This window comes from Sceloporus undulatus, chromosome 3 (assembly GCF_019175285.1).
Source record: "Sceloporus undulatus isolate JIND9_A2432 ecotype Alabama chromosome 3, SceUnd_v1.1, whole genome shotgun sequence".
Lineage (NCBI taxonomy): Eukaryota > Metazoa > Chordata > Lepidosauria > Squamata > Phrynosomatidae > Sceloporus > Sceloporus undulatus.
In genome coordinates this window covers 235068634-235081830 of record NC_056524.1, presented here as the reverse complement: position 1 = coordinate 235081830, position 13197 = coordinate 235068634, and the positions used below count along the sequence as shown (strand labels likewise).

Genomic DNA, 13197 nt, shown 5'->3' with positions numbered 1-13197 from the left:
TGTTCCAAGTCTTTGCTATTTTCTGCTAGTAGTATGGTGTCACTTGCATATCTTAAATTCTTGATGTTCCTTCCACAAATTTCACATTTTCTTCTTCTGAGATTAATCCTGCTTTATATAAGAGACATTCAGCATACATGTTAAACAGGTAAGTTGATAAAATACAGCCTTTCCTGACTCCCTGGCCAATTGTAAACCATTCCATTTCTTCATATTCTGTCCTCTTTTGTCCAGAATAAAGGTTACATATCAGGATAAGACTACACATTAACCATTTCTTTAAGAGCAATCCATAGATTTGCACAATCAAAGTTTCATGATAAAGTTTTTCATCATATAATCACAGGCTTTGTTATAATCTATCTATCTATTTATCTAGCTAGCTAGCTAGCTAGCTATAATATAAAGCACAGGATAATTTTCTTTTGAAAATCTTTGGTGCATTCCATTATCCAATGCATGTTTGCAATGTGATCCCTAGGGCCTCTCTTTTCCTGAATGCAGCTGGCACATCTGGCATTTCTTGCTCCATATATGGTGAAAATCTTTGTTGTACAATTTTGAGCATTACTTTGCTTGCATGGGAAATTAATGCAATGGTCTTGTGGTTACAGAAATCCCTGGTGTCTGTTTCTTGGGGATTGGAATGTATATTGAATAACTAATGTACTGTAAATGTAATTTTTGCTTAACAAAATTATAGATTTGATTGGCATTTTGCAAATTAAATATAACTAAAACAATACATGTACAGAAAGAAGTAAAATGTCATGTATTTGCAGCCCAAATAATTACTGCATAAATCCAGTACAGTATTAGTGTTTTATATGACTGTATGGCTACTGCAAGAACAGTGTGCCCTTATTTCAATTTCTATTTTGTATGAGGTATTAGCTCCCTCTGGTGGCATTTTGCTTATCTCAGATCTATGCAATCATTGGTGAAAGGACTATGAAAGAAACCACAGAATACTTAATTCACTTAACATGAAAACTAAGTGAGGAATACAATAAATCCTCATTATCTTTCTTGGTGGGATGGCGATATAATAAATAATATTAACAATAACAACAACAACAACAACAACAACAACAACAACAACAATGTGTCATAACAATGTCTGTCAAGTACAGGTGGGTAAGAGAGCCAGTGTGGTATAGTGGGTTTGGGTTGGAATGCAACTCTGGAGATCAGGGTTCAATTCTCTGTTTGGTCATGAAACCCACTGAATGGTCTTGACCAGGTCACATGCTCTCAGCCTCAGGGGAAAGCAATGACAAACCTCTTCTGAACAAATATTGCCAAGAAAATCCAATGATAGGGGCCCAAGGGTCACCATAAGTCAGAAAAGACTTGAAGGCACACAACAACAACAATAACATTAACTACAGAAGGAAATACAAGGCACATAGATATAATGCCGTGCAGAACAGGTTGTCTGTTTCTAACAGGGTCACGGGTAAAATAGGATACACAATGCTATACTAAAGAACTTTACTGGATACGGTCAATATAATAAAACTGTCCCTATCATGAACTATTTTTTTTTAGCCTAGTAAACCAGGATTGTGTAGCAGTATGAGCCTTGGACTAGAACTCTGGAGAACATGGTTCAAACCCTTGCTTGGCAATAGGAATCCACTGGGTGACTTTGGGGAAGTCACACTCTCTTAGGCAAAGGCAAACTCCCTTTGAACAAATATTGCCAAGAAAATTTCATAATAGCATTGCCTTAGGGTTGCCAAATGTCAGAAATGACGTGAAGACACATAACAAGAGCAACAGACCAGATCATTCATTGTTGAATATAAGTACAGTCACTTTTCCATATCCACGGATTCAAGCATCCATGACTTGAAAATATTTTAAAAATATATAAATTCCAAAAAGCAAACTCTGATTTTGCCATTTTATATAATGGACACCATTTAACTATGCCATTGTATTTAATGGGACTTGAACATCCACGGATTTTGGTATCCACGTGAAGGCCTTGGAACCAAATCCCTGTGGATACTAAGGGCCCACTGTAACCAGGGCCTGTTCACCCATATAGGCAACATAGGCAGTTGCCTAGGGTGCAAAAAAGTTTAGGGGCGGCACTGCACTTGCCTGGAGCGCGCACACGCACATCCGTAGGCAAGCACCAGGGCGCCCTTTGCTCTCCTCCTGGCTTTGCTGCTCAGGAGGAGAGTGAAGGGTGGTTGCCTGGAGCGTGCGTGTGCACAGCCCCAGGCAAACGCCAGGGCGCCCTTCACTCTCCTCCTGACTTTGCTGCTCTTTGCTCCTTGCAAGGAGCAAAGAGCAGCAAAGCCAGGAGGAGAATGAAGAGTGCTTGTCTGAGTGCGCACCTGCACGCACAGCCCCAGGCAAGTGCCAGGGCACCCACTGCAATGCTCCTGGCTTTGCTTTGAAAGTGAAGGGGGGAAAAGGCAAAGCTCCCTTTTCTATTCCTCCTCCTCTGACGTGACAGCAGCACCTGTGTGCCCTGAGGCATGCTTTCCACCCAGGTAAGAACAGGCAGAAAAGGAGCGATATTTAGCCTTCTCTGTTGGAGATCTCTGGTGCAACTGCAAACTACAAATTTCATAACTCTAGCATTAAGGAGTTAAAGTGGTGTTAAACAACATTGATTCTCCAGTGTGATAGCAGCCTGAATTAAATGCAGATAATGTTGTTGTGAGATATTTAGCCTTCTCTGTTGGAGAGCTCTGGTTATGTTTAGCTTTAACAAAGGAACACCAGAAATCAAGGGGTGAAAATAATTATGAGGGATGACAGGGGTGCCAAAATATTTCTCGCCTAGGGTGGCAAAATACCTAGAGCCGGCCCTGACTGTAACATTTATGATCCACCAAAATCCTAATATCTTTCTGTATGTGGGCATGTGTGTGCACAACACCTAGCAAAACAAGTTGAGCCTGTGTGATGACTACATAGGTTTAGGAGACTTGACAGTCATTAGACAAACATTATCTGAAGGCACACACATATTTCCAGAACTATTTGCTTTGAAACTGAATTGAAAGCTAACATATTTAAAATTACCATTTCAAATCTGCGAGACACTTGAGAAAGTCGGGCAATATCTTCAAGCTCCAAATAAGACATGATACGCAGAAGCAATGGGTCAGGAAGTCGCACCAGGAAATCAAATTTGCCACGACACATATTGAAAGTATGATCCAGAGTCTCTGCTCCAAAAATAATGGCTATTTGAACTATGATTTAAAAATATATATGAGAAAAACCAAATAAATTTATTCTGTGCCACAAAGGGTTTTTATATGTACTGCTAATTAAAATGTGTTTTACAAAACTAGGAAAAGTCAAGCTGACCCTTAAACATATTTAACCATTCATGGTGCAGCCTACAAATATTCAGTGTGGAACATACACATCTAAAGCTATTTACTTTTTCCAAGCATGAAAAATTAATCATTCTGTTGAACATCAATAAGATCAAACTATTGGCATTAATGGTAAACATTGAAAAGAAATATTATTAGCAATTCAAACATTATAGAACACCAGTTCATTCCTTTGTATGTTCACGGCTGCAGGGCCACTGGAGAGTTGCTGAATCAGCTTAAAAAAAAATCTATTGATTACTCATGCAATTGATTCTAACTAAAATTTATAAGAAAATGGTAAATTATAATTTAATCTAGCATAAAGGCTTGTGGTAGTTAAAAATGGATAAAACTGTTTTGTACCTATTAGCTATGTATTCTGGTCTTATTCCACCGGCTAAAATGATCCATATGCGCCTGTAATTTCAAGCTAGTAAGAACATTAAGGGTGAGAGAATCCAAAGATATAGCTGTGTTCGTCGGTAGAATCAGTATGTAGAGACATTGTGTAGCACTTTTGACACTAACTGAAAGAAAGAAGTTAGCAGCATCTGAGGAAGTAGACGGAAGCCTATTTAAGCATCTGCACACGGCAAGCCGCCGTTGTCTCCATGGTGGCACATGCAAGCAGCTGCATACAAACTGCACCTTCATTAGGGAGAATGGGACTTCAGGTCTTGCTTTTTTTGTTATCTGCGGGGTGTGTGTGTCCAGAACGGATCTCTTGCAGATACCAAGGTCAGACTGTATTAATGACTATTAATTATTTGGACCTTAGATCATCTACTACTGGTTTACAGAAATACTCCATAGTTTGCAGCAGTTTACTATTGAAGGCTGTAATCTTAAACACCCTTACTAAGGATCATGCCACACTGATCAGAATGGGACTCATGTCTGTGTGGACATTTAAAGGTTTGCCCTTGGGCAGGATAGCAGGTGACAATATACCACCTCCAAAGTACTATTAGCTCATATTAGCTAGGGAGGAATGGTGCAAAGAGGTTTGCGTCTGCACATAGACTTGCCATACAAAAGAACCTGAGGGATCTCATTTCCTTATGATGGTGGTGCACAGGATAAACTACGGGTTCCATCTTGAGTCCTACTTTTTGGGGAAAGGAAGGATATAAATAAAGGTGGTGGTGGTGGTAGTGATGGTAGTAGTAATAACAATCCTATTTGGATGGCTGTTGGCAGGGTGACTGGATGGAATGGAAATGTCCTTTTGCAAGCAAAGAATTTTGCTGCTGCTGCTGCTGAGATTGTCTGCTGTTGAAATCTTTGATATGCTTATAAAAATCTCCGTAGAGATGGGTTTGTTAGTCACAGTGTTCTGCCATCAGTAGGTCTCAAGAACAGAGCATTCAAGGGACAGGGGTGGCAGCAGTCCCGTTCCAAAGCCTTTTTCTTGCCCAGAGAAATACCAGGACCTCTCTTGCTGATTACGCTTCCTCGAGCTAGTGTCATTAATTTTGCCTTCACAGAAATAAAGGGTGTCCTGGAAAAAAGAGCTGTCAGACTGATTTGTAGGAAGACTGGCTTTGGCTGGCACTGGAAACAGTAGGTTGTTGAGCTCCACTTCATACCTTGCCCTATCCAAGACCATTCTATCTGTCAGCAGAAGGCTGGTGTAGTTAATAGACTAAATCCTGGGGCCTCTCATGAAAACAAATGAACCTGGAATCGAATAGATCCATAGCTGCCTTTCAAACATTTCTGACATGCTCCTCGAACACCCTGTATTGATGGAGATCTATGCCCACAGAAATATTTTAGCCCTCTTGGGGGATGTGCCCCCTTCTCATCAGCAGAACATTTCACTGAAGGAGAAGCAGTTGTGTTCTATTTTAAACCCACTCTGTCAACAATCAGAGATCAGGATTACATTCCATAAAATATGTTTGTATCATCAGTTTTAGGATGATGAAAAAATAATTGATTTTTTTCTTCTGATGCTCAGATACAACCTATATGATTTATTGGGTACACTCTAAGTTTTAAAAAAATTCTTACCTATCTTGCCTACAAGCACACAAATGATTCAAATTTGAACTATATACATACAGGGGGGGAAAGAGTACACAGCTACCTGAATGTTAATGAAATGGTAATGTGTTGAGAATAATAACATTTCACAAGGCTTATAGACAGACAATCAAATGCAAAATCAAATTAAATAGCATGACAGTGCCCTGAAACCAAGTATAAATTGGCAAGCATATGACTGCCATTGAACTTGGCTGGTTTTCTCTGTTTGATGTTTATATGTTAATACAAACATTTAAAAGCAATTATAAGTTCCTAATTACTTAAAATGTTTATTCTATAAGCATTCTATCAAAAGCTGGAAGCACCTATGTGGGATAATGATGGGTATAATGTTTTACTGACAAACATTATTTTATTTTATCTTTGTTTGAGGAAAGAACATATTTTACAACAGGATATTTCTGAATGCCTCATAGCATTGTAAGACACATAAAATCTATAACATGGAAACCAACTATGGAGAGGCAAGAGAAAAACATTAATTAATAATAATAATAATTTGTTTTATTTATATACCGCTATTCCAAAGATCATAGCGGTGAACAGCAAGTAAGCCAATTAGCAATTGATATTGCTTAACAATTAGAGATAAAATTAGTTGAATTTACAGAATGAGAACTTGGAATTTGACATGAATGCTCATTCTCAGAGTTGTATAAGAGCAACCCACTAGCTAATGGGTTTTGTCTTGCACCAGTATTCATAGGCAGGAATCTAGAATTCTTTTTCATTTAACTGCTGACTCCAATCCCCCTTCAGTTTTGTTACATAGCCTTGATCAGCCAAAAGTGATTTTACTGTATATACTATCACTTCAGAGTAATTTAGATAGATGTGGGAATTGATCTACAAATTGTGGCTATTTAAGTAACTGAAAATTTTTAAAAAACATTGCTGATCTACTGCAAATGATAGCAGATGTCTATCTATCTTTGCTGTATATGAACAGCAGATTAGTCAGCCAGGATGCCAGACTGGTTACCATCAATTATCCTGAGTGATGGGGCGATGAACTACAGATATCCAGCCTGTCTCTTGAGGAACTTTGTTATAGAAAAGTCAGTTGTGAATGCCTTGTCTGTGTTATAAATTTGAGAAAGGCTCTATCTGGCTGCTTAACAGTTTACCTTCCTAATCTGGCAGAAAAAGTCCTGGAGGTGGAGTTTAGAAGTATTAGAGAATTTTAGTAACCATACCAGAGTTGCTTTGACTAAAAAGACTTGGAATTTCATGGCTGACATGACAAGCAAAGAACTGTATCAAATAATTTCTGGCTCCACAGATGTCACACGTCACACCATGGATCTAGTGATCTTACTAGACCTGTGGGTAGGTAGCCAGCAATGGCTCTGCTATCATGGACAGATTATATGAGCAAATTCCAGGATCCCTGTAACCTCTGCAGAGGAAGAGGGCTACAACAGATCTTTGCTGTACTGAGTAGCTGACTGGAATAAAATGGCTGAGTCATTGAGTAGTGTGCTTTGAGCATGATTAAATACAAGTAAGAGGTCATCTTCAAGCTTACCCTGTGGTTGAAACAGTCACAATACTTGGGAGTTTGACTATCTACTGGATGACTATTTGCCCATCATGAGTACTGAGAAGAACCAGGATGGGAGAGGACTTTGACTTCAGAGTTAAATAATGACTCTTTGGTGCAAGGTGTAATTCTCTTTGCCCACAACCCCCCCCCCCTATTATTACTTTTCTAGAATTTGGACAAATTTCATCCAGGCCTTGCTTTTTGGACAAGGTGTTGGAGAGGATGGTAGCCTCAACCTCAGCTGATTTCCATGTAAACTAATGGTTTAAGAGCAGGTTATACTGCCATTGTTCCTTGTGGAACTTTGCCCATACTTTAAGATCAGCTTTAGTGGTCATGCTCTTATGTCTTTTATTAAGACAATTTGGTAAGCGTATACCAGGCCATTGTGGGAGTAGCCCAATGAATACATATTATGCTTAGTACAGGATTGAAACAGACATTACAATCTATCTCTTGCAGGGTATCTTTCCCTTAAGAATGCTTTTGTACGGCTGGATTTATGTGATTCTGTTTTTATTTATTAGAACCTTTATGCAATTGTTTGAATCTAAAATGCCAAAGCATTGTCTCATAGCAATATATACTAATTTAAGGTGTATAGAGTATTTATGTATTTTTCTTTTGTTTCTTTTATTTATTTCCAGGATTTATATCCCGCCTTTCTCCTCAATGGAATTCAAGACAGGTAAACTTCAGTTTATAAAGTTTGTAAAGGCACAGATTTCAGTTTGTAGAGGCACAGACCTGAGAGGCTGTTCATAAATACATTAAGTAAATAATAATAAACATCAATCTTCCATGACACATATATTCTCTTCTTGATAATCTTTCTATGGATAGTGCTACATATCAGTCTCCAGGTGGCACTGCACTTAGTCTGGGTGCCGTCAAGCTATTATTCTGTTTTGGTTTGAAAGTGGCAATTCATTTTCTTGCTTTGATTCCTGATTGGTATGTCTTCTAAGCCTCCCAAGAAAAATATCCTACAAATACCTAGTATTTCCATGCATGATCATTTATACAAATTTTAAATATTTTTCCATACAGATAAAAAGAATTAAATTTGGCACACTTACAGCTTCATCTAAATGGAAAATACAAACTTTCCAATTCTTACATGAGAGAGAGTCAAATCTCAATTTCCATTTCAGACTACTATCATCCTTCAGCAGATTTCAATAAATAAGTTAACATATTGAACTTTTCAGCTTCCGTTAAGAATATGAGACTATTTTGAAATTTTCAGATATACCCCCCCAAAAAAATGTTATTTTAAATCAATTTTAATCAAAATCTCTCTGTGTTTCAAAGACTGAATATAAATCTGTTATGTGGAAGGGGGTATCTGGAATTTTCCCCCTTTCAAAATAATGGACATTTCTTTTGATATCCTGAAAATTCAAAAAAAATATGTATTTATTTATTTATTGGCCAAAGAAGGGAAATTAGACCACCTTTTATCTGGAAATAATGGGCACTGTTCCATTATAATCTATCAACGATGCTTACATACACAGATGATTGGCATATTCTTCATGTTAAAATCACCTTTCCTGTATCTTACTTTGGAGAGAGGGGTCATCAAGGAAGTCTTCATGAGATTCTCTAAGTTCTCCAGGTCTTGCTTCACGATATTCACTTCGAAGTGATATTTTCCACCACCTGAAAATTACCTATAAATGAAAAATAATGGCAAGTATTAAAGGATAATGTATTCAAAATAATTCAGAATTTAGAGGTTATTTATGCTTGGCTTTGCACTTTTTAATTTAGTAACAAATATTTTAAGATCCAAAGCCTGAAAGCCTAGCCATGCTTATTTTGAAAGAAGTCACACTGGACCACTACAGCAGCCATTTGGATGCTGGGATTTACTTCAAAGTAAACATACATGACATTACTCAATGTATTAGCCACACCATAGAAATAAAATTCTTGGTGGTAGGTGCAGAAAATAAATGGGATCTACTTCCAATTTTTAACAAGACAATATAATATTCTGCAGAAATGAAGCTTAGAGTAACCAGGAATAGATCTTTGCATGAAAAGACTCTTAGCTCAGTTCAATTCTGCTCCTACAATCTAAATCTAACTACTGTATATATCTTTTGTACCAGGCTTCAATTGGTAGATCTCGTGGTTCTAGCGAAAAAACAAGATACAGTAAATCCTACAAGTCTATAGTATGCTCATCCCATTCTTGGAGACATATGGAGCAGCCCCCCCCCAAAACACACACACACACACACACACACACACACACACACATGTGTCACAGAAGACTGAATGGGAATACACATCTGCATTTGATTTAATGTGCAGTTCTAGTTCTGGAGCTCCATTTAACTCATTGGCCCATAGGATGCATTTTATTCTGTTATCAGCTTGGGATACAGGTATCTTATTTAAGCAAGCAATTTGCATACATTGTTGAATTATGGTAATTATGATAACAATATTTATATGCTGACCTAGATTTCCAATCAGGATTCATTCAAGACAGCAGTTTAAAACAGAGCTGCATTTTAGCTGGATGCCAAAATAAAGTCAATGTCAAAGTCAATTGAGCCTCAAAGGAGAGGGCATTCTAAGCCCTCTTATGTGTTTCCACATAATGTATTGCTTCCACTTGTGGAAGACAGGTGCAACCCTCCAGAAGACCTAGTCCTTAGGTATGTATACTGTATATACAAGCAATTGAATATCATCATCATCATCATGATCATCATCCCACATCTCACACTTCTCCCAACACTGGGACCACAGGTGGCTTACAATATTAAAAAACAGTTCAATTAAAAGCATTCAAATATACTACATTAAAACAGAATTAAATTACTACAATAATTAAATGAATTTGCATGTTAAAATATCAAATAGTTTAAAAAGATAAAAATGTTCAGAACACATTAAAACAATAAAACACTCCAACCCGTTCTTTAAAAACGTTCTGTTTTGAATGACTGTCTGAAGAGAAAGGTCTTAGCTGTCAGTGGAAGGCCAACAAGGAAGGGGCTATTCTGGCCTCCCTGGGAAGAGAGTTCCAGGGGCAGCCACAGAAAAGGCCCTCTCTCGCTTCCTCACCAACCATGTTTGTGATGGTGGCGGGACAGAGAGAAGGGCCTCTCCAAAGGATCTCAGAGCCTGGGTCGGCTCATACAGGGAGATACGTTCTGCCACATAGCCTGGACCATATAGGACTTTATAGGTCATAACCAGCACTTTGAATTGTGCCTGGAAACAAACTGGTGGCCAGTGGAGCTGTTTCAACAGGGGCGTTGTGTGATCTCTATGACCTGCCCCTGTTATCAGCCTGACTGCAGCTCTTTGGATCAGCTGAAGTTTCCAAACACTCTTCAAACGCAGCCCTAAGCAGAGCACATTACAGTAGTATAAATGGATTGTAACCAAGATATGTACCACTGAGGCCAAATCCTGCGTCTCAAGGAACAGGTGCAGTTGGTGCACAATTTTCAAATGTGAAAAAGCACTCCTGGCCACTGCTGAAACCTGAGCCTCCAGGTACAAAGCTGAGTCCAGGAGTACCCTCAAACTGAGAATCTGCATCTTCAGGGCGAGTGTGACCCCATCTAACACAGGCTGAATCCCTATTCCCTGATTTGCCTTCTGACTGACCAGGAGCATCTCTGTTTTGTCTGGATCAAGTTTCAACTTGTTTGCCTTCATCCAGTCCATTACTGATGACAGACACTGGTTTAGGACCATATCCAATTTTCCAACAGAGATACTATGAATACAAATCAAAAGATAGGATTTGTTTCTGTCCTAACATTCATCGTGTCAAAATCTAGCACGTATTTTACTCTGCTGCAAGGAAAATAAAACAGAAAGAAATCTAATGTTACTTTAAAAACTAGCAATTTCCTTGTGGCAGAATTCTTTTCTGATGAAGTCTCTAATTAGATTCTAATTTTATCAAACCTTCTAAGAACCAGATTCAAGAGTCCTAAACTTGCATTAAATGTTTCAGCATATTTATTTATTTATTTATTTTATTTTTATCCCGCCTTTCTCCCAAAATGGGACCCAAGGCGGTGAACATATATAAATATAAGTTAAAACTGTACAATTAAAATCATAAAAATATAAAAATTGCAAATTCTTGTAAGGCCACATGGGAATTGCAGTGTGTGGACTGGAGATGGTTGTGTGCCCATTTCATCTGCCATTTGGTAAGAAGTTGCCACTCTAGAGCAGGTTTTGTTTCAACAGCATACATGTTCCAATTCCTCTCACTTCTCTTCCCTCTGTGGAAATTGAACATGATGCTGATAAGTGGCAGTATAGTTTTTTGGTAAAAGGAGGAACTGCAAGTGCAAAGATTGGGATTGGGAAATCTCTCTACCCTACTCTGTGATCACTAAACTTGGCTTAAATGCAGTTGTTACAGTAAGGAGGACAGTTTTTCATCAAAAATGAATCAGGGGCTAATATAATTATGGTCTGAGTAGATAATACAGTGGGTACTGCCCTATTGGTTGGTTCCAATTAAAGTTGACTATGTAGTCAAAAAACTACAAATAGCTTGAAACACATCTCATTCTGAATAGAGAAAGTGTTTCAGAACAATGCATACTAAAACAACTATTTTTAGTATTGAAGTTTCCTGTTATACGATTTATTTGTAAATGTTATAATCTGTAGATACATGTAGAAAAGAAGGATGTGTTTACAAATGAGTCACATGTTCCAGTAATGATGAAGAATAATATTTTTTTATTTATACAAAGGCACAAAAACCAACATTACACTTAGCTACCATTATACAAAGATTATATAACTCAGTGAACATCAGGCATAACTAGATGAAGTTAAATCCCAGCACGGGTTATCCATACGGAAAAGTTTACTTCCACGGCATGCTTTACAAGCAGAGAGTCCCAAATTCAATCCCTGACATCCAGGTAGAACTGGGAAAGCTGCAGCCTGAAACCCCAGAGGGCCACTGACAGTCAATATGAACCATAAAGAGCTTAGACCAGCCAATGATCTCAGCTAGTATAAGGCAGTTTTCTATGTTCCTAATGGAGGTGTCAGAAACAATCAAAAGATGTCATTTGCATTAGCAATTAGTGGCTATAAATTCATCTCAGCAGAAATAAATGGTCAGAAAGAAACTAGCACATTATTTATTGATTTATTTATGGTATTTATACCCTGCCCATCAGCCCTAAAGACTATCAGAGCATCTTATAATTATTATTTTCAATTAGACGGTTCCCTGCCCTCAGGCTTACAATCTAAAAGACACGACACAAAAGAAGGGAATGGTGGTGGGAAAGGGGATGAGGTCCAATGGTTATTCTCTCCCTTTGAGGCCTGGATGGACTGGAGGGAGGGTCTTCTGTCAGCCACCTAACAATAATAGTAATGTATTTCCTATACCACCCCCTTTTTCCCCATGCATCGACGTGGGGAACAGTGGTTCTCAAATGGTGCAGTGAGTGGGGGGTGGGGGGGTCTGCATAAGGTTGTAAAAGGGAGTCTCAAGGGTAAAAAAACTGAGCATTGCTGACAAACAACATCAGTTAACTGTACAATTATGCCTATGCTTTTCTCCCCCAGCAGGCAGGCAGGCAGGCAGGCAGGCGTCACTTCTTTCCTCCAAGAAGTGAGGAAACTGTAGAGGTACTACAATTTAGGTCATGATCCATTTATTGAGCAGCAACACACTACTTCACAGCATATTAGGGCATAGTTGCTGTGTTCCACCCACATATTATTCCATCTTTGAAGTGATCTCCTTTTACTTCATTTTTAAAAAATATATAATTCCTGTTACCATGGGCACACTTTGCTTTGGAAGTTACTGTGCCATGCCCAAGTTATGAGATTTCAGTAACAGTACTATTAAGCTACTTATATTCTTTCAGAAAAATAAATTATAAAGTCTTAACAGCAGCATCAATTTAAGGTAATTTGTAATATAATTTGTGTCAGTGAACCAGCATTAAATGACGTGCATATGGCACTGGAGAAAATTTCTGTGGATGTGATGGACTGCTAGAAAGACAAATTAATGGATCCGAAAAGAAAGCAGCTCTGGACTCTTGCTAGAAGCCAGGATGACTAAACTGAGGCTGTGATGCTTTGAACATAACATGAGACGACATATCTCACTGGAAAAGACAATAATGCTCAGGAAAGTGGAAGGCAATAGAAAAAGAAAAGAAAAAGAAGACTGCACCACAAGTGGATTGATTCAATCAAGGAAGCCACAGC

At 38.3% G+C, this 13197-nt stretch overlaps 2 protein-coding genes across 6 annotated transcripts in view; one reads left to right on the top strand and one right to left on the bottom strand.

Moving 5' to 3' along the window:
- Positions 1 to 13197, bottom strand: part of FBXO36 (F-box protein 36) — a 52474-nt gene that overhangs the window by 2509 nt on the left and 36768 nt on the right. For all 3 annotated transcript variants that reach the window (XM_042457481.1, XM_042457480.1, XM_042457482.1), the window contains exons 2-3: positions 8519 to 8627; positions 3049 to 3221 (exon numbers count right to left, since the gene is read on the bottom strand). In XM_042457481.1, coding sequence (XP_042313415.1) covers positions 3049 to 3221; positions 8519 to 8627 — 282 coding nt within the window. The remainder of the gene's footprint in view (positions 1 to 3048; positions 3222 to 8518; positions 8628 to 13197) is intronic.
- Positions 1 to 13197, top strand: part of SLC16A14 (solute carrier family 16 member 14) — a 51396-nt gene that overhangs the window by 36029 nt on the left and 2170 nt on the right. For 2 of the 3 annotated variants that reach the window (XM_042457477.1, XM_042457478.1), the window contains exon 6: positions 7599 to 7639. In XM_042457477.1, coding sequence (XP_042313411.1) covers positions 7599 to 7639 — 41 coding nt within the window. Of the gene's footprint in view, positions 1 to 7598; positions 7702 to 13197 lie in introns of those variants that run through there. The other variant, XM_042457479.1, reaches the window with a different exon arrangement.